This window comes from Gouania willdenowi, chromosome 5 (assembly GCF_900634775.1).
Source record: "Gouania willdenowi chromosome 5, fGouWil2.1, whole genome shotgun sequence".
In the NCBI taxonomy this organism is placed as follows: domain Eukaryota; kingdom Metazoa; phylum Chordata; class Actinopteri; order Blenniiformes; family Gobiesocidae; genus Gouania; species Gouania willdenowi.
In genome coordinates, this window is record NC_041048.1 from 12630851 (window position 1) to 12654382 (window position 23532).

General features: G+C 38.0%; 2 protein-coding genes across 3 annotated transcripts; one reads left to right on the forward strand and one right to left on the reverse strand.

Annotated features, from left to right (window-relative positions):
• Positions 1 to 128: 128 nt before the first annotated feature.
• On the forward strand, positions 129 to 19153 carry mars1 (methionyl-tRNA synthetase 1). The gene is made up of 21 exons (XM_028447725.1): positions 129 to 356; positions 2626 to 2716; positions 2924 to 3002; positions 3188 to 3319; positions 4234 to 4309; positions 4464 to 4648; positions 5123 to 5232; positions 5597 to 5713; positions 6481 to 6684; positions 10278 to 10479; positions 10582 to 10656; positions 10809 to 10979; positions 11366 to 11461; positions 12365 to 12482; positions 13028 to 13241; positions 15049 to 15180; positions 15410 to 15514; positions 16509 to 16704; positions 17383 to 17457; positions 17965 to 18096; positions 18515 to 19153. Exons 1-21 carry the CDS (start codon positions 254 to 256, stop codon positions 18662 to 18664), a joined length of 2763 nt encoding a protein of 920 aa, XP_028303526.1. The 5' UTR covers positions 129 to 253; the 3' UTR covers positions 18665 to 19153.
• An 896-nt stretch (positions 19154 to 20049) lies between these two features.
• ddit3 (DNA-damage-inducible transcript 3) lies at positions 20050 to 23195 on the reverse strand. 2 transcript variants are annotated; one of them, XM_028447578.1, is made up of 4 exons: positions 23043 to 23195; positions 21729 to 21786; positions 21089 to 21298; positions 20050 to 20964 (listed from the first exon to the last, which is right to left on the reverse strand). In XM_028447578.1, exons 3-4 carry the CDS (start codon positions 21242 to 21244, stop codon positions 20203 to 20205), a joined length of 918 nt encoding a protein of 305 aa, XP_028303379.1. In that variant the 5' UTR covers positions 21245 to 21298; positions 21729 to 21786; positions 23043 to 23195; the 3' UTR covers positions 20050 to 20202. The 2 variants fall into 2 exon arrangements, with proteins under 2 accessions (XP_028303379.1, XP_028303378.1); XM_028447577.1 differs by having other exon boundaries at positions 20050 to 20967.
• Between the last annotated feature and the right edge of the window lie 337 nt (positions 23196 to 23532).

Sequence of the window (23532 nt, forward strand, 5' to 3'; positions counted from 1 at the left end):
ACGTCACTCTTGTATTTTGAGCAAAGAACTGTGGGTTATGTAGTTCACAAACTTACAAACGCTGTTCTTTATCATTTACACAAATGTAGCACAAAAACTACATTTCCGCCATTTTTAGAGCATCTCCAGCTCTTGCATCAGCGTGGATCGGTAGTCGCCGGTAAAGTTGCCACGAGCGGCAACCTTTTTATGTATAAAGTAAATTAAACAAGCTTTAAAGTAATTTAGCGGTTTGATAGCAGAGCAGTGACAGATGAAGCTGTCTGTCAGTGAGGGAAACCCGCACTGCATCAAGCCATTAGCGGCGTTACAAGTGACAGGAGTGCAGGTTAGCGTCCACTATGTCAACCACGACGGTAAGTCAGCATTGTTAGCTCCACAGCACTGCTGTAGTGACTGTAGTTGTAGACTCTACAACTAAACCCCATTCACTGGGTTTAAGTGAGTCTGGACCCCAGGCAATTTTACAACTGTGATAAAGGTGTAATAAACAGGTTAATGACTTGTGACGTCATTTACAAGGAATGGACAGCCAGGAGTTTAACATGTAATCAGAAAAATCCTTACATCGTGTCCTGTTGTAGTGAAGTTTGTATTATAAGAAATGTAGGTCAATCGAAGCCGCATTTAGAGTTTAAAACGATTATTATATCTTATAGTTATTATTACTTTATTTTAGTTTGTCTAAAATATGTGAATGCACATTTTATGTTAGTTTTGAAGAACGATAGTCACAGTTTAAAAAAAAAAAAATCATTAAAGGTTACAATTTTCATTAAAAGTTACAAATTTTGGTAACACTATTTTAAGGTTTTTTATATATATATATAAGACTGACATTGCACTGTTATTATAATGACATGACACCTGTCATTAGCATGAATAAGGTCTCATGCAAGCTGTCATTAAGTGTCATTCGTTACTAGGGATGTCCGATACATCAGCCTTGCGTATCGGCCGATACCTATATTGATCCGATATCAGCATGAATCATACATAGTTTTTTTTCTTTAATAAAATAATTACTTATTTTGTAGTGTGGAATGTTGGAAAAGTATTGATCAAGTGATGTTACTCAGAGAACAATAGTCATCAACAGTAGGTATGACCCATTTATTATTAACCAATTAGTTACATACATTTCAACCTTCAACATAATATCTACAGTATTCTAGAATTGAATAAAATAGATTAAAAAATAAATTGGGGGAGAAAAAAAAAAAATATCAGAGAATCTGGAAATTTGAATCCGATATCCAATATTTGTTTTCAGGCTAATATCGGACCGATATCGATAATGGATCGGCACACCCCATTCCTTATCCTAATCCTACCAAACCGTACCGTAACCAAAAAATGGCAACAACATAGCTCCAAATGTGTCATAATTTAGCGAACGACTCTTACTGACAGCCTTAATGACACCTTATTCATGCTAATGACGGCGTAATGTCAGCCTTATGTATAAAACTTTAAGTAAAGTGTGATTTTGGGGGCTGATTCTTAGAATTAAATTGGGTGCAACAGAAAAATTTTGGAAACCTCGGTTAGCACTAGTGCACTTCCATGCGCAGTTGAAATAGATGTCAGACCTACTGAGTGACTTCTATGAAATGTGTGATTCAACTTTTGTGTTTAGACCAGGAAAATAATTTTATTGAAATCAAAATTATCATTACTGAACATTATGCGCAGTTGCTAAGTGACTCGTGATGTGGATTGTTTATTAGAACTATGACCCACATAGTGTTTCTAGAAGTGTATGATTCCACATTTGTGTTTAGATAAGGAAAATAAGTAAATTAAAATCACGATAATCATTATGGATTTGCAATACTTAATCAGATTTATAATATAAATTGGATCTGCACCCAATTATCATAATTATAATCGAATCGGTACAAAACTAAATCGTCCCAGCCCTACACACGCTCACATATATACCAGTATATATATATATATATATATAAATACACACACACACACACACACAACATATTCATTCTACCTAGACTATAATTCTTAAATTAATCCAGCCTGAATTGGCCTTTTAACTTTAAATTCTATCTGACATTGATCACCAATGAAGACTCAAAACTCAGCTTTTCTCACTCAAAAAATATGGGAATGTTTTAAAGATACATCATTTACCTCGTAAGAGATTTGGGAATTTCACCTTTGATAGCCTCCGTTTTTGTTTCTGGTGCAGCATATGAGGAATATTGATTTTCTTTCAATTAAAGATCTCAGGAACTGCATACTTACTTATTCTTCTTTGAAAGTTCCTGTTGCCTAGCATTGGGTCCAGATTCTTGGAATTAGGATCTGGTGCCACATGTGTCAGTCCTTCCTGGATCACAGAAAGGAATATCAGCATCATATATTACAATCCTTGTAGCGTATATAATGGTTGTTACTGTTTTAAACCTTCATCCTTATTTATTTGAAGGAAATAAAGTGGAATCACCAGAAACACAGAGGACTGCTCAAAATCATGTGCTTAAATTTTAATTGTAATATGATTTATTTTACGTAAATCAGCCGACAACTTTTAAGTTTTCTTTTTCTGTGCTTTGTTCCTTTTAATTTTGCAATTGTATAAGCAAATCTTTCCCTGTTTTGCAGAGAGAGTTGTGCCTTTCCTCAACCGTCCAGTTGTGCCAGCCCTGCTTCTCCCCAGTGGGCAACATCTCTTCAGCCCAAATGTGATCTGCAGGTCAGTAAATACAAATACTTGGTGTTTTACTAACACACTGTCAGTGGGAGTCTTTATAACCCCTATGAGAACATGCATACTCCCCATAGACAGGGCCCAGGTGTCTTGGGAGTTGAATTCCGGCCCTTTTTGCTATAAATAAAAACACGTTAATAAATGTAATGTAAATGTTGAAATTTAAATATCTTGATACTTACTGCACCTTAGATACCTGTTTGAAGTAAAAGGACAAGAATCCAGTGACCTTTGCAATCAATGGCTTGAATGGGAGGCTACGAGTCTTCAGGTAAGTCCAGCATACAAAATCTTTCCAGATTGCTTATAATAATATTCCATATACACAAATAATACATACATAATATTAAATACTTTGTTTTTTGTTTAGAACTGAAAACATTTATTTCAAGACTGCAACTTTGTCAAGATAATCTGAAGTTGCTTAAATCATTCTGTGTTCTCTTCTATTGACAGCCTGCTCTGCAGCTGGCCCTTCACATGGCAGTGCTGCAGGGTAAAGGATCAGAAGTGTCCAAGGTTCTTCAGGGTCATCTCAACGTACTGGAGCAAAGCCTAAGCAAGGACAATATGCCATTTCTGACTGGGGTATTGTATTACAATCGTAACGGACTCTATTTACATGATTTAAAAAGCATCATCACAGTGCATTGCTCTGCACATCAGGAGTTTCACACTGTCAGTTTTACTGAGCTGATTGCATGCTCTTCCCCAGGGAAGTGAAATATGTTGGTTACACCTATGTGGGAGGTGATCTAAAAACGAGGTGTGGTTCAGAGCATTGGCAGTTTCAGACAGCGCTGTGGGTTTAACTGCGTTTGTGTCATAGATGAATTCAAAGGCAGCTTATTCGCAACATTTTTTTAATAGTCTACAATACTGCATGGTCAACTAGTGCCTTGCATGGAAGCTCAGTCCCATTGGTGTGTGAATATGAGTATTAAAGGGTGAATGAGCTGATATTGTAAAGCACTTTGAGACTAGTGTAGCGCTATATAAATCAAGTCCATTTACCATTTCTGGAGATCATGGTTACGACTCTTTAAATTATGGGCATCAAATCAAATCCAGTATATGCCCCCAACCAATGGAATGTGGCTGAATGTGGTTATTGTTTGCCAAATCTTGTCCTCCTTGAGCCAAATTTGGCAACGGCAGAGCCCCGTGACCTTGTGCAGAAAAAAGCAAGAACAGAAGATGAATAAATAATTTTCTTAACTCTGAAAAAAGTATATTATAAGAGAATGTCTCCACTTCCTAACCTTACTGCAGATCCCTATAAATAAAAAACACAAAATATTTTCTATTGCTTGATATTCCCTGTGAGTAATGCCCATTTTTCATAATAATCACTCACAGGAATGAAATAAATAATCAAAAAAATACCTCTTTCTGTGCGCCATACAAAATAGGTTTGCCAAATGTGTTGGAATATGTTCAAAGATAAAAATAACTATAACCTCTGAATATTGATTGGGGATATGGTTTTTGTTGTGTTTCAGGAATCCGTTTCAGCTGCTGATGTTGTTCTGTGGGCTTCACTGTATCCTGTTCTATCTGAGACTTCACTAGCACTGGGTTAGTTGCTAATCAGCAACGTGAAATCTATTTATTCATGTATTTCTCTCAGCTTTGAGTCACAAATCCCCATTTTACAGCTTACTTTCTTTCCTGCCCTATAACCATGTCTCTTTCCATCTCTTTCCTCTTCCATTTCCCTATCTTTCTTCAGGTGAACGCGGGTCTTTGAAGACGTGGTTCGACCTTGTGGCTGCCATGCACGGTTGCCAGTCTACGGCTCAGAAAGTGCTGCAGGGAAAAGGCCTGCAGGGCATGAAAAGCTACATGCAGAGGCAGCCTGTCCCTCAGAGCAGCCAGTGCAGAGACGCACCACCATGCAACAGCAACCCTGCCGAGGTATGAGCCGCATCAGCACGACTATTAGACCTGAAATACTTGCTGAACAAGGTTTACAGCTCTAATATGTACGGTACGCCCCAGGAAACACGTAGATTTGAGGATTCATGGGAGATTTAACAACAATCAAAACGTTTAACCAAAGATGGTTAACATGTTACCCGTCTCAGCTCCACTGTTGCGTCTTTACTTTTCAAGATGAAATCTATAATATTGATTAGGGGGCAGATTTCACATGATAAAAATCAAACAATGAGCTATTTTTCCAAGTGAAGAGTTTAAGTAAAGTTTTTATTCTCCGTTTAAATAGAAAACATTGTCCCCCTATTTTCCTAGATTGACTTTAGTTATTTGTTAAAAAACTTTGACAAATTTATGAATTAGGACAAAATGACTAAAAAAGCTCAAAAAAAAAATCTCTTTAAACAGCTTCATTACAAGCTGGTGATTTGTTATGTGTTGGTGTCTGTTTAGATTGAGGACAATGACCGTGTTGTTACGGAGGAAGAGATGGAAGCGGCTGTTCTCGCCTGGAGTCGAGATTTAAACAACAGCTGTGATTCAGCCAGCAGACAATATCCCATGTAAGTGAATGGACTGCCCTCATTATCAATTAGTAGGAGGAGCTTTTGCACTGTAACACACAAGATGTACATGAGCACATTAGGACAGTGCTGTGATTATCGTTGCTGTTCTTCCTCCTGATTTTGTTTTCCTTCCTTCACGTAATGTTGATTTTTAGATTTTGTATCACCTCGGGCGATCTTGATATTATTTAGTTTATATTGGCTTTTACATTTATGTAACACTATTATAAGAATATATCTAAACCATGAATACATGGACATTTTATAACACATATGAGTATTCTTAGAACACACAGCACATTTCTAACGGAGAAAAAATAATTGGAAATAATGATTTCAGTTTTGGCTTTATTGTCATCAGTTTGCCTCAGGAGGGAAAGCGGAACATCCTGCTGACGAGTGCTTTGCCTTATGTAAACAACGTCCCCCACTTGGGTAACATCATTGGCTGTGTTCTCAGTGCTGATGTCTTCTCCAGGTAAGAATTCAGTCGTTCTCAACCTTTTCAGCCCACGTGTCAAAATTGTCTTAAAAGTGATGTAATGGGTGGGGTGGGGGGGTCATGCGGTAATGTAGCTTAAAAAGTACCAACAATTAGTTTAAACTGGCAAATAATGGGTATGACAAATTGTGAATGTGGTTAAATTGGCAAAAATAAGCATGAAATATGGTGAAAAGAGGTTTAAGGTGACAATAATGGGTCAACATCTTTGACATTAGGTGGGAAAAGTGGTGGCTAGGGTTTATAAGTGCTGAAAATATCTTGAAAGTGGAAAAAAATGAGAAAAAAATGAAATTTGATGACTGGGAGTAATGTCGCAACAATGCATTAAAAGGAGCAAAAATATGGCATGAAAAAGTGATGAAAATATGTTAAAACATGGCACGTTTGTTGTAGTTGTAGCAGAACAAGGGTAAAAATTAGCAAAAATAGGCTAAAACTGTTCAAAAAAAAATTCTTATGCCTTCTTGAAGGCATCTGGCGACCCCCTCCCAGCCCAGTATCTCGAAACCCCAAATGGGGTCCTGACCCCAAGGTTGAGAGGAGCGTCCCCATGTCAACAAGCACACTTTAAGGCCCCTTTATTTAAAAAAAAATGTATTACTCTTTACGATAAAAAAATATTTACCTTAATAATGTGATCTGATTGTTTCAAGTGTCCTCACTGAGTCCCTGTGTAGTTTTTTTGCCTGTACTTCTGAATGATCACTCCATCCATCCATCCATCGCGCTCCTTCTCTCAGGTACGGACGCCTGCGAGGTTGGAACCTGTTGTATGTGTGCGGCACAGACGAGTACGGCACAGCTACTGAGAACAAGGCTAGAGAGGAGGGCCTCACACCCCAGCAGATCTGTGATAAGTACCACGCTGTTCACGCCGCCATCTACAAGTGGTTCCAGATCGACTTTGACTATTTTGGCAGAACCACCACGGAGAAGCAGACAGAGTAAGTGAACAGGCCTCTGGAAATGAAGAGAGAAACTGGAGTTCATTTTTTAAATTATCTTTATAAATAACAGTCAAAAATTACATTATGGGTTTTGTTTTTGTGGTTAAGATGTGATTATGCTGCTGGCACTCAAATGATTGTGTGACACGGTCCATCTGTTCACCTCCACCTTAACAGGTGTTAACTGAATGTGTAAATTAAATCCAAAGTGTGACTCCTCTTCATTCTAAAGAGACACATTGAAAATGGAAAGTAGAAGTCTTGCACTTTAGGACTTTGTCGCTACCAGCGTTCAACCCCAGACTTTTAGCCTTTCTAGCGATAAAGCCAAAAGCTGAATGGACTGCACTTTCCTTCCCTTGTCCTGAGGGTGTACAGCAGGTAATGGGGATTTTTATGAAGTCACACAAACTGGGGGCAGAGCTTTAAAAAGAGTCGTTTCTCAATAGCACAACCCAGGAAATCTTAGTGTTGGGCTTCAACCTACAAACCACCGGTGTTACTGATTGGTCATGTACCGATGCAAGCAGAAGCACCATTTGAAATGAAACTTATTAAAAAGTTGACTGAATTGAACCCAGGAAAGTAAGCTTAAGAGAATTTTAAGGTGATTTTCTATTAAGAGTTTTTAAACATGTATTTTAGGCCCTAAAAAGTTGCTTTTTTATGTTTAAATTCAGTTATGTAGATTAGATGGATGTGCTTCTGCTGAGTTATCTCATTCACTGCCAGTCCTTTTCAGAACAGCCAACCCCATTTTCACTGATTTTTTTTTTTTAAGACCCACAGAATATTTTGTACTCTGACAAACTGAAATCTGACCCCAGATTCTGAAAGATTTAACTCTCTAGTTTTATCAGAAAAAATAATTTTATTTCTAGCTTGTTTCTTTCTTCCATAATCAGCAGTTGAATAGAGGCATGTTTCACACAAATCACCACAAAGCTGAGAAAAACGTCTTTTTCTGAAAAAACCTATTAGTAACTTTGAAGCAATTTTTTTTTTTTGCGTTCGTGATATCTCAACATTAGCTCCCTACTGTAAAACTACAAAAACAACACTGAGACCGGGCTTTTGATGGCAAAATTATTATTTTACTATCTGGGTCAGAGTTGAATGGTTTGCTTACTGTATTTTGGCCTTCCTCCAAGTCCCCCCTTCAGTCTGCCCACAAGCAACTTCCTCCTTCTCCCGCACATGCCGATTCTCATCGCTTGCCCCGTTTTTTGATCGTTTTCTCTCACCATCGCGACACTTTCAATAGTCCACTTAGTTCCACACATGCTCTGGTCGAGTGTGAGCTGCTGGGAACTTCAGCATAATCTCCCGTAGCGCCATTTTCTGTCTTGCAAAATCCTTTCCTCTCCCTCTGAGCTCTGCCCAACATGGGTGAACTCACATTCAAAGGTGCGCTGCTGCCACCTACATGTCACCAGTTGTTCAGTACATCATGGTACAAGCTCGATATTCACAGGAGAGCTTTGTCACACTCTCCAAGCAACCCCAGCCGAAAAACACAATTAACATCTTTAGACGTCTTCGGCAGTCAACGTTACTAAATCAAAAGATGTCTTTGGCAGTCAATGAGTTAAATGCTTCAAATGGGCAATTTGTCCATTTAGTGAGGCCTATTTTTTTCTCTGATGATCAGACCTGAATCTTAAATGGGTCATATGCAGAATTATTGTGAATTTTCAACTTTTATATATGTCTGAAATACCTAAAATCAAAATTAGTGTTAAGAAACATGTCCTTAGCTGTCATGCCATGAACATTTTTTTTTTTTAGATTACATTGTTAAATATACATGAATAAATATTGCCGGCCTGGCCAACCTGTAGTACCTATTTTCCACCGGTTTGGTGAGTAAAAGCCTATTTACAGCAGAGCTGTCCCTAAACTAGGCCATATCTTGCTTAAACTTGTTTTTCTCAGCCTCAGCTGGGAGCAGGGTTACTTACTGGTTCACTTGGAGGTGAAATACTTGAAGATGTCATCTTCTGAAATAACTATACACTTGTATTCGTCCCGTTGATGCCTTGAGAGCTTGAGAGTGGAGGACTCTTCTTCTTCTTTTAAATTTCTGGCATACTAGACGCCTCAAAGGCATATTGCCTCCTGGTGGTGGCAGAACATGTGGCCCCTTTAAGGCTGTAAATTAGGATGAATTACATTAATTAGATCATGTGTTTTCAACCTAAGAATTTATCAATTACAACATAAAGGCATCAGGTAGGGATGTCCCGATACAACTTTTTCATATGATACCGATATTGCAGCTTTGCGTATCAGCTGATACCGATATTGATCCGATATCAGCATGAATCATACATACTTTTTTTTATGTATTTTTTTTTTTCAATTTAATAATAATAATAAAAAAAAAAAGAAATTACTTACTAATTTTGTAGTGTGGAAAAGGCTTGACCAAGTGATATTACTCAAACGGAGAACAATAGTCAGCAACAGTAGATATGAGAAAAACTGACCAATTTATTATTAATCAATTGGTTACATACATTTTAACCTTCAACATATTATCTACAGTATTCTACAATTGAATAAAATAAATTAAAAATGAATTTGAATCCGATATTCGTTTTCAGGCTAATATCGGACCAATATCCGATATCGATGTCGGATTGGGACACCCCTAGCATCAAGTACCATCCACTTTCTCCCTGCTTTGAGAAATGATACCGTCTCACAGACTAAAGACTAGTTCAGGGGCCACATACAGACCAGTTTGATCTCAAATGGGCAGCAGATTTATGGCAAGAAAATAAGCAATTTCAACATTAATGTGCAGTAATATATATATATATATAAGTATGGTAGGCACCAACAATATCCAAGTAATAAGTGACAGATATTAGTCCATGCAGGATCTTCTCTTTAAATTTCCTTGGATTTTGTTAACAAATGTGTACATATAGAATTGGGAAATCTTTTTGAAATAATTTGAGAAAAATTGCTGCATTTTGCAAAAAGAACAATTTGCAATTAAAAATGCCAATTCTTAATAAGAGTGTGGAAAAACAGTGAGCCCTGAAAATAATCCAAATATTATGAAGTTTCATTGAATGGGTGTATTTGGAGGGACTGAGATATCTACAACTGACTTATTTTGTTATTTAAACAATAATTCGCGTTTACTCTGTCATTTTTACTTTCTCCTGCGGGCTGAATTAGATGATCTAAAGGACTGCATTTGGCCCCCAGACCTTGAGTTTGACACAAGTTTTAAAGTGTGCTTTTCCTCTGTATTTACAGTGTTGCATTATTTTGACTGACAACACAGTGTTTGCGTTTTTTATTCTGTCAAACAACATCTTGAAGCGCCGCTAAAAATCACACACAGGCCGTAATGCTAATCGAGAAAAATTTATTGAAACCCACATGATGTAAAAATTATTCAAATGTGTAACTTGAGTATAAAATAGCAGTTTATTTTGTGTCATTTGTTCAATACTGTATTACTTTCCCAACCTGTTTGAGGGCATGCTTCCTGTATCTGTGCATTGAAGTTGTGCAAACTGCTGCACACCATCAGTTTACCTAAAGCTATGTGTTCCCTGTCTACGTTCAAGGATTGCTCAGAACATTTTCTGGAGGCTCCACGAACGTGGTTTCCTCCTTGAAGACACTGTGGAGCAACTGCGCTGTGAAAACTGCCAGCGATTTCTGGCTGATCGCTTTGTGGAAGGGACGTGTCCACACTGCAGTTATCCTGAAGCTCGCGGTGATCAGTGTGACAAGTGTGGACGGCTCATCAACGCTGTGGAGCTCGGGGTGAGTTTCAGTGAAAAAGAAGCATTTGTGAGGTTTAAAGTAGAGGTTGAAATGATTGATGCATTTATTATTTCATTTTCCAAATATCTTTTTCAAATCCAGGAGCCTCAGTGCAAAGTCTGCAAACGGACACCAATCATTCGTTCATCCAAACATCTTTTCCTGGATCTGCCAAAGGTATCATTTTCAGAAATTGAGACATTATTAGCTTATTCAGTTTAGCAACTTAAAGTAAACATTAAAATGTGTTCCTTTTTTGGAAATTTTATTGCATGAAGTGATCTAAAAATGTTTTCGTGAGCATTTCTATTTTTCTTCTCATCTTGCAGCTAGAAAATGAGCTGGAGCAGTGGTTGGACAGGTCGTTCAGCACAGGAGATTGGACAGCAAATGCCAAACAGATCACTCGCTCCTGGCTGAGAGATGGACTCAAACCTCGCTGCATCACCAGAGATCTGCAGTGGGGAACACCCGTACCTCACCCAGACTTTAAAGACAAGGTGTGCTACATCAACACGTTCCTGTATCTTTCATGCATTTAGACTGGCTGCTTAATATTTTATTTGCTTTTTGTTTTTTATACTTGACATTGGAAATGTTGCCTACCACTCTCACCGTCTCCATAAATAAGGAATAACGTGTAAAAACTGTTTTGCTCACTCCTTAGTTAACAAAATAATAATAGTTAGCTTTCTATTTACTGATCCAAATTAGGAATTAACTTTGTTGTGTTCTTTTATACAGTGCAGTGACTGATATATTTTCCTTTTTAATAGCTTTTATCAAAGCACATTTTGTGAATCTTTATTTTACACAACTATGGCATTTAGTTCCGTGGGAAAGGATCTCTTTAGGATGAATTTGTCTTTCTTTTCTGCCCTTGTAGGTATTCTATGTGTGGTTTGATGCTCCCATTGGCTACCTATCAATCACTGCCAACTACACAGACCAATGGGAACAGTGGTGGAAGAATCCTCAGCAGGTACCCTCACAGCCTTTTCCTTTCATTCTCAGCGTCGGGGTTTATGGGCCAGACAGAGTACAGATGCACATGTTGGGCAGGGAATTTGTCTCGTTATTTTCCAACAAGATTCTTTTTGTCTTCTTTTTGATATTATTATTATTCAAAAAGAAGACAAAAATAATGTTTTTGAAATATTTTAAATAATCATATTATTCAAAAAGAATACAAAGAAAGAATAAAATTTAAAAAAAAAATATTCAAAAAGAAGACAAAACAAATCTTGCTGGAATTATTATGCAGAAGTGAAGGAAACTTCAAAGGAAACATCAAAGTGATCAGTAGACGCCTCTGACGAAGACTGGCAGTTGTCAGTGGAAATGTCAGGAGATCAAAGTGTATTTTAGAGGAACAGTTGTCTAAATAAATGAAACCTTAATATTAATTTGTCTCAATTTTTTTTTACTCAGAATGGGGCGGATTACTTTATTTTATTGGTTCATCTGCTCTGAGCGTCAGGGCTGCTCTTGGGCCTGTGTACACTTGTTTTGAAGAGAGAAAAACGTACCTTCTTTCATTATGAATGAATTCAGCATTTGTTTTGGATCAGTGTTATACAGCCACACTGCAGACAATTATAAAAGGTGTTTTTTTGGTTATCTATATAGGTTACTTAGAATAAAATAAATTGCTGTAGTTACATTTGACTAACAAAAATCAGCTCCGAGCAGCGTCTCTATCTTGTTCTCTGTCTACGTGAAAGCCCAGCATTGAGCCGCTGTTATGAGTGCGTGATGCCCAGTAGTTGCAGTGAGAGTCGGGGATGGTGGAGGTGGGGGCTGATAGTCCTCTTTGAACTGCATGATCTCACCATGATCTAATATGATGTCATCTCTCAGTGCTGTGCTGTGTCTCTACCACCAGGTGGAGCTCTACAACTTCATGGCCAAAGACAATGTTCCGTTCCACAGCGTGGTGTTTCCCTGCTCCCTGCTGGGAGCCCAGGACAACTACACACTTGTCAATCACCTCATTGCTACAGGTAAATCCATTCATTCAATGGTTCCCAACCTTTTTTGGGTCGTGGCCCCATTTTGATATCCCAAATTTGTGGCGACCCCAGAGTCATTTTTTTCTCTTGTTTGTTATACTGTGTTACAAATACAGAGAGGCCAGGATTTGTGTGCCAACTGATATTTTTATTTTGCATTTTATTTGAACTTGATTTATATTTTTTTAGATTTACATTTTTTTGATATAATTAATGTCCGCCCTACAGTTTTTTATTATCTTATGTTGGTATTTATTTTTGTTTCTTACTTTTTAATTTTTTTTTATTGTAAAGTTCTATTTTAGTCTATTTGAGAAAGTGAAAGTGTAGAATACAGTTGTTTGAGCTTATGTGTGGTGTTTTAATTTGAAAAAGAACAATTAAAAGATTTCAAATATAATTTTAATCAATATCTTTGAAATAAATAAATTGTTGAAAAACCCTGCATTAATTGTATATTTGTGTGATTAACTGGTGTACTGTAGCCTAAATGACTGTTTGAGGGGATGCTAACTCAACACCGTAATGTGTTGCAGAATATCTTAATTACGAGGACACAAAGTTCTCAAAGAGCCGCGGTGTGGGCGTGTTCGGGGATATGGCGAAGGACACGGGGATCCCATCTGACGTGTGGCGCTTCTACCTTCTATACGTGCGCCCAGAGGGGCAGGATTCAGCCTTTTCTTGGGCCGACATGGCTCTGAAGAACAACTCTGAACTTCTCAACAATCTGGGAAACTTCATCAACAGGTGTTCAATACTCAAATATCTAATAATAAATAATATATAAAGTAACAACAGTACGTCTTTATAATAAAAAAAAAAGTGACTTAAAAGTTTATCAAATGAACTGAACCCCAAAGCTGCACTTTGTTCGTGTCTATTGTTGAACCCAACTTGTATTTTTCTTCCAATTTAATTTTAATTGTTATAATTAGTTTTTAGCTAAATTACAGAAAGTGGGACAATCCAACTAAAGTTGCTTAGTGTAAGTTTTACTCTAAAAGTACATTTTGCGTCGGAGCTGTCATCCGGTCCAATTAACAACAAAGTTTTCAGATTGTTGAAGAAAAGTCTGTTACAGCAGAGGTTTCATCCTAGTTTTCCTCCATTTATTTGGGATGGCGTAATTTAGCCCCTAATTACATCGCCTAAAATGATATTTAAAAGATCAGGGTTAAATCCCACATCAAAGATTTTTCTCGGCTGCCTTTTTTTCCCCTCCCCTAAAGTACCTTGATCTTCAAAATTGGTCTCGGGCAGTGACGCTGACGCCTAATTGGTTCAGAAATATCTTGTAGATTGCATCCCGCCCTAGGTCATGGAGGTAGAGCGTATCCTCACTCCAGAAAAGAAGTTTATCTCCCAGCCTGGATCCAAAGCCCTCACTCAGTATCAGTGTTGGTCACATGTCCTTTCTTAGATTCACAGGTTACTTTAGATGGTGAGTGGAGGCATGTTAAAGGCATCTTTACAGGTTATATGACTAATTATAATATGAATATTGACTAAATATTTTACATATGTATGTGTCAAGATTGGGGTCAATTATAATTGTAATGGCATATATGATAATTGTAATTGAAATAATGTTTCTATTGTAATTGAGTTTGGATAATTGACTTTGTTTTTGTAATTGGAAATTACTAAATCTATAAAAATGTTCAATTACAAATTTAAAAACTGAGGAACCACGTTACAGTTCTATAGCTCACTTAACATTTATAAAAAATGTGTTTCATATCAAGTTTACCTGTCAGTTCTTATGGATCATTTTACCATATAAAAAAATAACTTTAAATCTCAGGGTATACTGAAAGAAAAAAGGCTCAGACGCCACACCGAAAACATTAATACCAATATGTTCATTGATAATAAAGACTAACATGGTAACTAAACGATAAATTAGATGATATTTTTTAGTGTATTTTACAGCTGATTTAAGACATGGGTCGAAACTTAAAAAAGAGGAAGGTTGTTATTTATGATTGTAATTGAAAATTTAATTGTAATTGACTTTCAGATGGAAAATAATAATTGGCATTTTTCCCAATTAAAATTAGTCACCGTAATCATAATTGAGTTGTAATTGAACAAGGATAATTGAACCCAACCCTCGTATGTGTGATTCATTGAATTAATTAATAGACTAATGCCATTTTAAAAGTAAAATAAAATGTGATAGAAGTCATTTTGGCCTGGCAGACCTTTTTTAGAGCATGAAAGATGTGTAAAATCTGGAGCGGAGCATCAAGTTGCATCACTCACACTATGAACATCCTGTACTTGTGAAAGCAGCATCATGTATGAAATGTCTGGGGCCCATGTATCATTTCAAGGCCACTATGGAGCCCTGTAAAGGGCCAACAATGAAATGTGTTCCACCAGTTTACTCCAATAGTGAACATGTGCCAACAATCTATTATTCATAAACAAATTAGCAAGTCAAGCAATGCTCCCTTTGCTACTGTACGCTTCTCCTTCCTCTCTTTCAGCACATTCCATGACAGCTGTACTCTCTCCCTCATTGTGTGTGTGTTTTTTTTTCTTCTCTCAGAGCTGCCATGTTTGTCACAAAGTTCTTTGAGGGTCGTGTGCCTGTGATGGAGCTGCAGCGCGAGGATAAGAAGCTGTTGGCTCTGGTGGGCTGGGAGCTGCAGCAGTACATTCAGCTCATGGACAAAGTCAAGTAAGACCTGTCAGTCAGTCAGTCCACATAGGGATGATGAGAGAATTTAGACAGATTTGCTTCTTTATTATTATTATTGTTATCTTTGCTTTCTGTTGTTTAACAGTGGTTGTAAGCGTTCAAAAAAAAAATCAATGTTTTACTAATGTTCACAATGCGACTGTTTGGATAAATTGGATTCCACTGTCTTCGTGTTGCCACTAATGATGCACCTGAAATATTTCATCAGAATCCGTGACGCCCTCAAACACATTCTGAACATTTCCCGTCATGGCAATCAGTACATCCAGGTCAACACACCCTGGAAAAAGATCAAGGAGGGAGACGCAGAGAGGTGACATTTCCTCACACTTTTGACACCTTTTTTTGTTTCTTCCAAATATTTGATGGAGATATGTGAAATATGTAATCAAAAAATGTTACTTGTGTGCACGTTTAAGGGAAAAGCCAATGTTTATTTGTTTTGTGCTAGAGTGTAGGGTCGGGCGAAATAGACGACAATTCATATTTCGATATTTTTCTCAAAAAAGCAATATACAAAAAAAAGTTTTACCAGAAAGACAATACTAGGTCAAATTTGCATCACAATATGTGCCAATTTTGGCGATTTCTCCTCTATGGGACAGCACGTGTGAGTGAGTTCTGTAGTGCGGTTTGTTTAGGGGAGGGTCTGGGTTAGGACGCACACAGAAATCCATCTAACTGAGCTTTACATACTATTCTGAGAAGTAGCCGAAGCAGCGACTTTAAAACATCCAATTCAGCCCGTAGGAGAAAGTTAAAAAGACAGAAAAAACATGAATTATTGTCTAATTTACTAAATAATTCAGTTGTAGATATCTAAATACCCAAATTTAATGAAACTCTGCAATACTTGGAGGATTACCCATGGTGTTTCACATGACTGCAGTCATTTAAAATATCAAAATGTTCAAAAAACAAATTTTTCCTGAAATTATTTCACATAATCTCCCCAAATTAAATAAAAAATGGTCACAAAATCAATTTAGATTTAAAAGATAAAATCCTGCAGGGACTGATATCTATCACTTATTGCCTGGGTATTGTTGGCACCTTACATATTTTTATGCATGATTTATTCATCCTGTAAAGTACAAACTTTGGGACATTAATGTTGAAATTGCTAATTTTTCTACCTAAAATCTGCGGTAAACTTAAAATCAAACTACTGCGTATTTAGAGTGAGTTTGACACACCTGGGCTAGAGTGATTTTATTAATATTTTTTGTTGTGTATGAATCTAAGCGTGGGATGATAATTTGTTTCATCAGAAGTATTACTGATAAGTAACTGTTTGTTGTCCTCAGGCAGCGGGCAGGCACGGTGACGGGGGTCTCTGTCAACATGGCGTGTTTGTTGTCAGTGATGCTTCTGCCGTACATGCCGACTGTTAGTCAGACCATCAGGGATCAACTAAACGCACCCCCGTCATGCATCCAGACCATTCTACAGGGCAGCGGCGCCTTCGTCTGCGTCCTGAGCGCAGGCCATAGCATCGGCTCTGTGAGTACGACACGTAGATGTTACACGTGCACACGCACAAACCTGTCCCGGCTCTTAGGTGTTGTCAGCGGGTGATACAATGAGGATGCAACTTTGCGTCAATATTTCAGAACTCCTCAGGATGTTGCAGATTTGTCTAGTGTGTACACACACACACAGACACACGTCTTAGTGTGATTGGAGGCTGTGCCCTCGAGCAAAGCAGCTTCATTCACTTTGTTTCACCTTTTTTTCTTTTTTTTTTGTCCCTTCAGGTCAAATTAAGCAAAAGCTGTTTTCAGTCACAACGGTACATCATGAAAAGGTCTCATTAGGAGCAGACGGGTGTACTTGTACATGTTGAACAGTCAATTTGTTACATTAGGGATGTTTCTGTCAAGTTGAGAATTTGTAAATTGTTAGATTTAATTAGAAAAAAATATCTAAACATTACAAATATGTACACATGAGTTAATGAGTGACAGAAGAAGCCATGTTTCTGCTTCTCCTGTCTGGTCTTGTCCTGATCGTAAATTTTATATTACTCAAGGTAAGGATTGATCAAATTCAACAAAATGAAGTTAGTTCTAAAGTGGATTTGAAAAGTTGGAGGCAATAAGCATCAAGGCTGATGCTTATTGCCTCCAACTCTATCCATGTTAGTATAGATGACAAATATTTATATTTTCCTACTACCAGGTCAGTCCACTCTTCCAGAAACTGGAGGCCGACCAGATTGAGGCTTTGAAGAAGAAATTTGGAGGACAGCAGCAGGTACCGGTATTTGATCTGTGCGATACCAAGAGGTTGTAGCACAACTGTTGACATTTTAAATGTGAAAATATAGTTAAAAGCAAAATGCTCCCAAGTCCTACATTGAAACTTGCTTTGTGTTCTTTTAATCCTCTAACTGGAGAAAATGTATTTAAGAAAACCATCATCCAGGTTATTAAATCCTGTCTAAACACTCCTTTTTTTCCTCTGCCTAAAGAGGAAAATAAATTATAGACTGGTGTTTGTGACAACAGTCAGTCTCTGCTAATGCTAATAACTCACTAACACCATCGGTTAAAATAATGTTTCCAACTTGTCTTAATACTGACTAATTTATGTGGGTTTTGTGTAACTGTTTATTCAATCATAACGACTAATAATGAAATCCCTCGCTTGTATTTAATAACGGTCAGCACTGTGTGAGATGGAATCATTAAGCCGTAGAATTATAAACCGTCACAATTTCCAGTTATTGAATCATCTATGTCTACCTTGTTCTAACTTTAGACTAGTCCTCAGAGGGCTGCCGGGACTCCGTCTGAGGCCGTCTCACTTCCATCTGCTCAGGCTGAGGTGGCACCGGTGATCGGAGGAGACCCAGAGAAAGCCAAGCAGCTAACGCAGGCTGTAGCTGAGCAGGTTAGTGCGCTCGTAGAAACGCACGAGTGATGATGCGGCAAATGTGAGCGCATTTCCATTCTATTATAAATGCTCAATTATTCCAAAATAGTAACTTTTGTGTCCAAATGGTGCAGAAACATCTGCAAATAGCAAAACGTGCTTTTTTTTTAGGGGCAGATTTTGCTTCTTTTTTTAAAAATAAAAATAAAAAAACACATTGTGTACATAACGTAAAACTGACATTTCCACATATTTAAAGTATATTTTAAGCGTACATTTCAGCCATTTGTCAACCAATTTTTGGGACGCACTCATTTGTTTTTCTTGCATGGCCTTTGGAGAATTTTATTTTTGATTGATTGCTGCACAAAAGGTTGGACAAATAGATTTCTGTGCAAGAAATATTTTAACATTTATTTATATTATTTTATCACAGGGGGAAAAGGTGCGAGCACTCAAAGCCCAGAAGGCAGAGAAGACTGTGATCACAGCAGAAGTGGCCAAACTCTTGGATCTTAAGAAGCAGCTGCTCATTGCTGAGGGGAAGAAACCAGAACCTGCACCTCAGAAAGGCAAGAAGAAATGAGTCAGGATAAAAAATAAAATAAAATAAAAAAGAAGACAGCAAAAAGTAAAGAGGGTAAGTCAGAGAAAAAAGAAAAAAAAAGACGGGAATGGTTTGAGGTATGATAATGGAAACTGGAACAAGATGTACACTAAGAGAAAGAATAGAGTATTAGCTTAAGGCAAAGCCGTGACAGGATCTAAGACATTGTGGTTTTGGCACTGAGGACTAATGAAATGCTGAAGAGGCCGGCGGGGAAATCAAAACACACAAAGAGAGAGAGGAATGAATACAGCTACAGAATGAAGGGATTTTTCCCAAATCCCTACACCAAAAGAAACTGATTTTATTCTCTCCCAGTCTTTTTTCGTCTCAGCGATGATAGGGTTGGAAGGTGTGTTCCACTTCAAGATTTTTTTTTTTTGCAAAGCTCAGATTTTTTTTTTCTTCCATAAATACCCTTTGTGGACACGTGAAATAAAGAATTTAAACGTTCAGCTGATTAAAACATGTCTGTGTTCTCCAAAAGGAATTACCTATAATTTATTCCCATTTTCCTACATTAACGACAAAACCAGCGTCTTACTGGAAAAAGAACAGAAACAAATACTGCATGGACACAAAAAAGGTACAATTTTCATTTTATTAAAAATCCGTAATTACAATAAAATATCAAATGAATAAAACACACAAATAAAATCCTAATTTAATTGAAGACATGCAACTTTTTTTTAATGATTACCAATATAACTACATACAGAAAAAAAATATTTAAGGAAAGGCATTTTACAGTAAAAGCCATTACAGTACAAGTGTATATATTACATTGTAAAAAATAGTGAAATCAGTATAGATATACATATTCATACCACTGATTCCCCCAAGAGTAGAAAAGGTCATCTTAAAAAGTATAGCCGGGTCCTACTTGCAATTATGTAAATAAAAATACAAGCCACAGGTGATACAAAAGTAGTAAGAGTATGAAACTAGTGCTGGAAAAGTAATCTCTCGTACTTCCACTCCACTGGGCACTTTCAAATTTTCCTGAGTTCCTAAACTTCCTACAAATCAGAACAAATCACTTTTATTTGCCTGTTTTCAGCCCTTAAAATTGAAGTTACAAATAACTGCAAAAAGGATGACGATGAAACGCACTCCCTACATCAAAAGCCTTTCTATCCAACATACACAATATCAAAGCCCTGTATTTTTCTACCACCGATTCTGATGGAACGTGTTGGGCATTTGTAACATGCCTTCATCAAATGCACTGCATGGTTTGCATTCAGAGCCGTCCTCTGTTCTCCTTACATGCTGAGTCTTAGTGTGCCGCATTGTTGTTCCAGCCCCTTTTCTCTGTGCCTTTCCTTGTCTTGACTTATTTTTTACTCTCCTTCTGCTTGTCAACTTTATCCCACTGTCTTTTCCCCAAATCCTATCAATTGTAAAATGTATCTTTGGTTTTTTTTTTTTCTTCTTTTAGACGCATTTAACCTAGCTGCGCTATTGTTTTTATCATATAGTAACTGTCAACCTGTTCTTGTCATTTAACTTTCTCCTCATTTCCTGGTGTTTACTAGTCTCTCTATCAAAGCTCTGCGTGTCCTCTGCACTTCCTCTCCTAGCCTTTCAATCTCTGCTTTCAAACGCTCGTTCTGTTCCGTCAGCTCCAGTACCTTCTTCTCGTTCTCTTGCTCCCTTTCCTTGCGACTCTTTTTGGTGGACGAATAGGGCGACCGCTGTGTGGACGGGGTGTAAGAGGACAAGGCACTGCTGGCCCTCTCACTGGTGGACCTCTTCCGCTTCCCCAGACGTGAGGGCGGGTAGACGGAGGGAGAGGAGACTGGTGAGGAGGGAGATGAACCATTTTGAGATGGCGACTGGGATGCTGACGAGGAGCTGGAGGGAGAATCGGGGACACAGGGGAGGTCTTCCTCACTGGCTGAGGGAGACGCAGCCTGGACATTGGTAGTCTGGTGGTGGTGGTGGTGGTAATAGTAGCTGCTGGTGTCCACCATCCCTACTCCTCCTTCGCTCAGCAACTCAAAGAACTCAGGAGGCAGCAAATCACTGCTGCTGCTGCTGCTGCTCCCCCCTGAGTTATTCCCACTCCTCTCACTGTCGGCCTCCACCTGCCGCTCCTCCGCCACACCTGGACTCATGCAGGAGGAAGAGGAAGATGACGATGAGGTGTGATGCAGAGGTTGGGTGCTGTGGCTCTCTTCTGTCGCTCTCTGGACGCTTCCCCCCCACGTCTGACTCCCATCACTCAGCCACGTCAGAGAGCAACTCTCCAGAACATCCAGAAACTCTGGCTCCTTCTGCTAAACACAAAATAGAAATACGCTAAAATACAGAAGTGACCTATTTACCAAAAATATTAATCATTAAAAAGAAGAAATTCATTATTTAATTTATTGCCCTTTGGTTTGCCAAACCACTGACCTCGGTGCATGCGGGGGCACGTGCAAGTTTTGCCCCTCCCGCGTCGGAGCCAAGAATATCCTGCAGGTCCTCATACCACGCCTCCAACTCTGCACCATACAACGGCCCCACACCAGGGGGGTACGGTGGGGGCAGGTGTAGCCACTCGGCAGTCATCCTCGCCAATCACTTCCAACACACTGTTAGTCGGTCACACAGTTTACACTGGACCTGAGACAGGAGCCCCAGGAAAAGTGGAGAACAGGAAAGAAACATGGAGGAGAGAAGAGAAGCGGCACATTTAGAGTATGGACACGTCACTACGACTCCGCCTTGTTCCATTTATTCATCACTGCTCTGCTACTCATTTAGTTATGATAGTGATTAAAACAATATGCATATGGAAACGACAGATGAACTAATCACATATAAGAAAAACAACTCACAATTAAGAAAATAAGATAAATTAATAAAACAACTAAAAAAGTCTGACCTCTGTCCAAAATGTATTAGTTTAATCAAGTAGAAAAACTGACACATAGCTGAATTAAATCTTGAACATTTTGATTTTGAGTCAAAACTCAAGTCTAATGCCAAAATGACAATAATAATATTATCCCATAAATGTGTTTGGAATCCAGTATGTTGAGGATCAATTTACCTTTAGAAAGTCTTAATCAAGTCTGTAAACAGGTTGGGGATATCTTGTCCCAATAATTCTGAAAGAAGAAAAGAAAAGTCATTGGCAAGGTTAGTTTTAAGAAGTATAAATTAAATTAAAATATTCTTCTTGCTGAAATTACAAAACTATTCAATCAATTTGCTTTGATATCAGAGACAAAGAACATGTGATGTTTCCTGTTAAGGAAATGGACAATATATAATGAAACAGCTGACAAAGGGTGGTAATACATAAATAAATAAATACACCGGTGTCACATATTGTAAACAAAGAGCCAAATGTTCTCCACTGCGCCCCCTGTGTTTTACAGTCTTTATTACAGCCTTGGAATGATAAACAAGTGGTTAAAAAAAACCCCAACGAGGAAACGCTTCCATTGGATCTGGATTCACTGACCGCCTCTATAGTATTTAACAGCAGTCTCTACATTCTGAAGGAACAATGTGATAGATAGGATTGTTGATACATTATAGAGCACTTTATCTCTTAAACGTGTAAAAACAAGGTGCCAGTGAGCCTGTTAACAATGTTGTTTACTGTTAGAACATGTCTTAATTTTTTTTTTTTAATCCTAATCAGGCCTAAACAACAACAACACATACATTTGAATTGATAAATAAAAATACATTAAAAAAATATAATTATAGACTTTTTTTTTTTTTTTTTTTTTTTACAGTAGTGTAGCTGGGTTCTACTGTAAGCCAATTCATTACGTCATGGAAACAAAGTCCAGTTGAAGGAATGGTTGAAACGAAGGGGAAAAAAAGACTGAAAAAAAGAAAGAAAACACCTATTTACAAAATCTCAGTCATTTTTTAATTAAGACTGATATTAGTAATACTTTGACAGTTTTTTAATGTCAAAGTATTAAAGACAACTCAAGTTTGCTTTTCTTTTTTTTTTTTTGGGGGGGGGGGGTGTTTTCATTTTTCTTTCTTTTTTATAAATTGGCAACAGCTTCTTTTCATGTCAGTGAAAAAATGACAAAAATGCTGAATAAAATGAGGGGGAAAAAAGGAATGTCATAGATAAAATGTCTAAAAATGTGTTTTAAGGGGAAGTAGAAGTGATTCAAGAGTAAAAAACAAAAACACCAAACTTTCCAGCTAAAGCAGTGAAATGTAAAAAGTTGACATTAGGCAACCTACAGTGGGACTGATTACAGCAGCTGTTGTTCTATAAACGGCACACAGGGAACCCAGCCAAACTACACACGTTCCTCATTTAGTCACTGTTATATATTAACTTTTATTCAGAAAATAAAGGAAAGTCAGGAGATTAAAATTCACTTACCCTCTTCCTTTTATTCGCTCGCCCTCTCGACTGTCGTGAGCTCGAAAATAGATATTTTAGAAAAGGTTGGTGAAAGCTCATGTTATTCATTGTTCAGACAAGACGGCTGAATGTGAGTCTACGGAAACTCCCGGCGGTGTTTATATCCAGTGCGACGCCAACCGAACTATGCATCGGGTGGATCGCTTTCTTAAGGCGACACTGACTGAAGTCATCTTCAGCCAATCACAAGAACGGAGTTAAGATCTTTGCCTTGACAACATCCAATAGAGTCCTCAGACGTACCGAAAGAGGCGGAGCCTGACAGCACGGAGTACGTCGAGTTTCCCCCCCCCCCTCCGTGTAGTTTGTGCGAGCAGCAGCAGTGATGCAGTCATAAGACGGGCAGGACGAATTTGGGGCGTATGGGAGTCACATGAAAGGAATGATGCAATGCTTGGCAACCAATTTCTAGCTGGGGATAACACCAGCAGAATCAGAGCATGTTTTA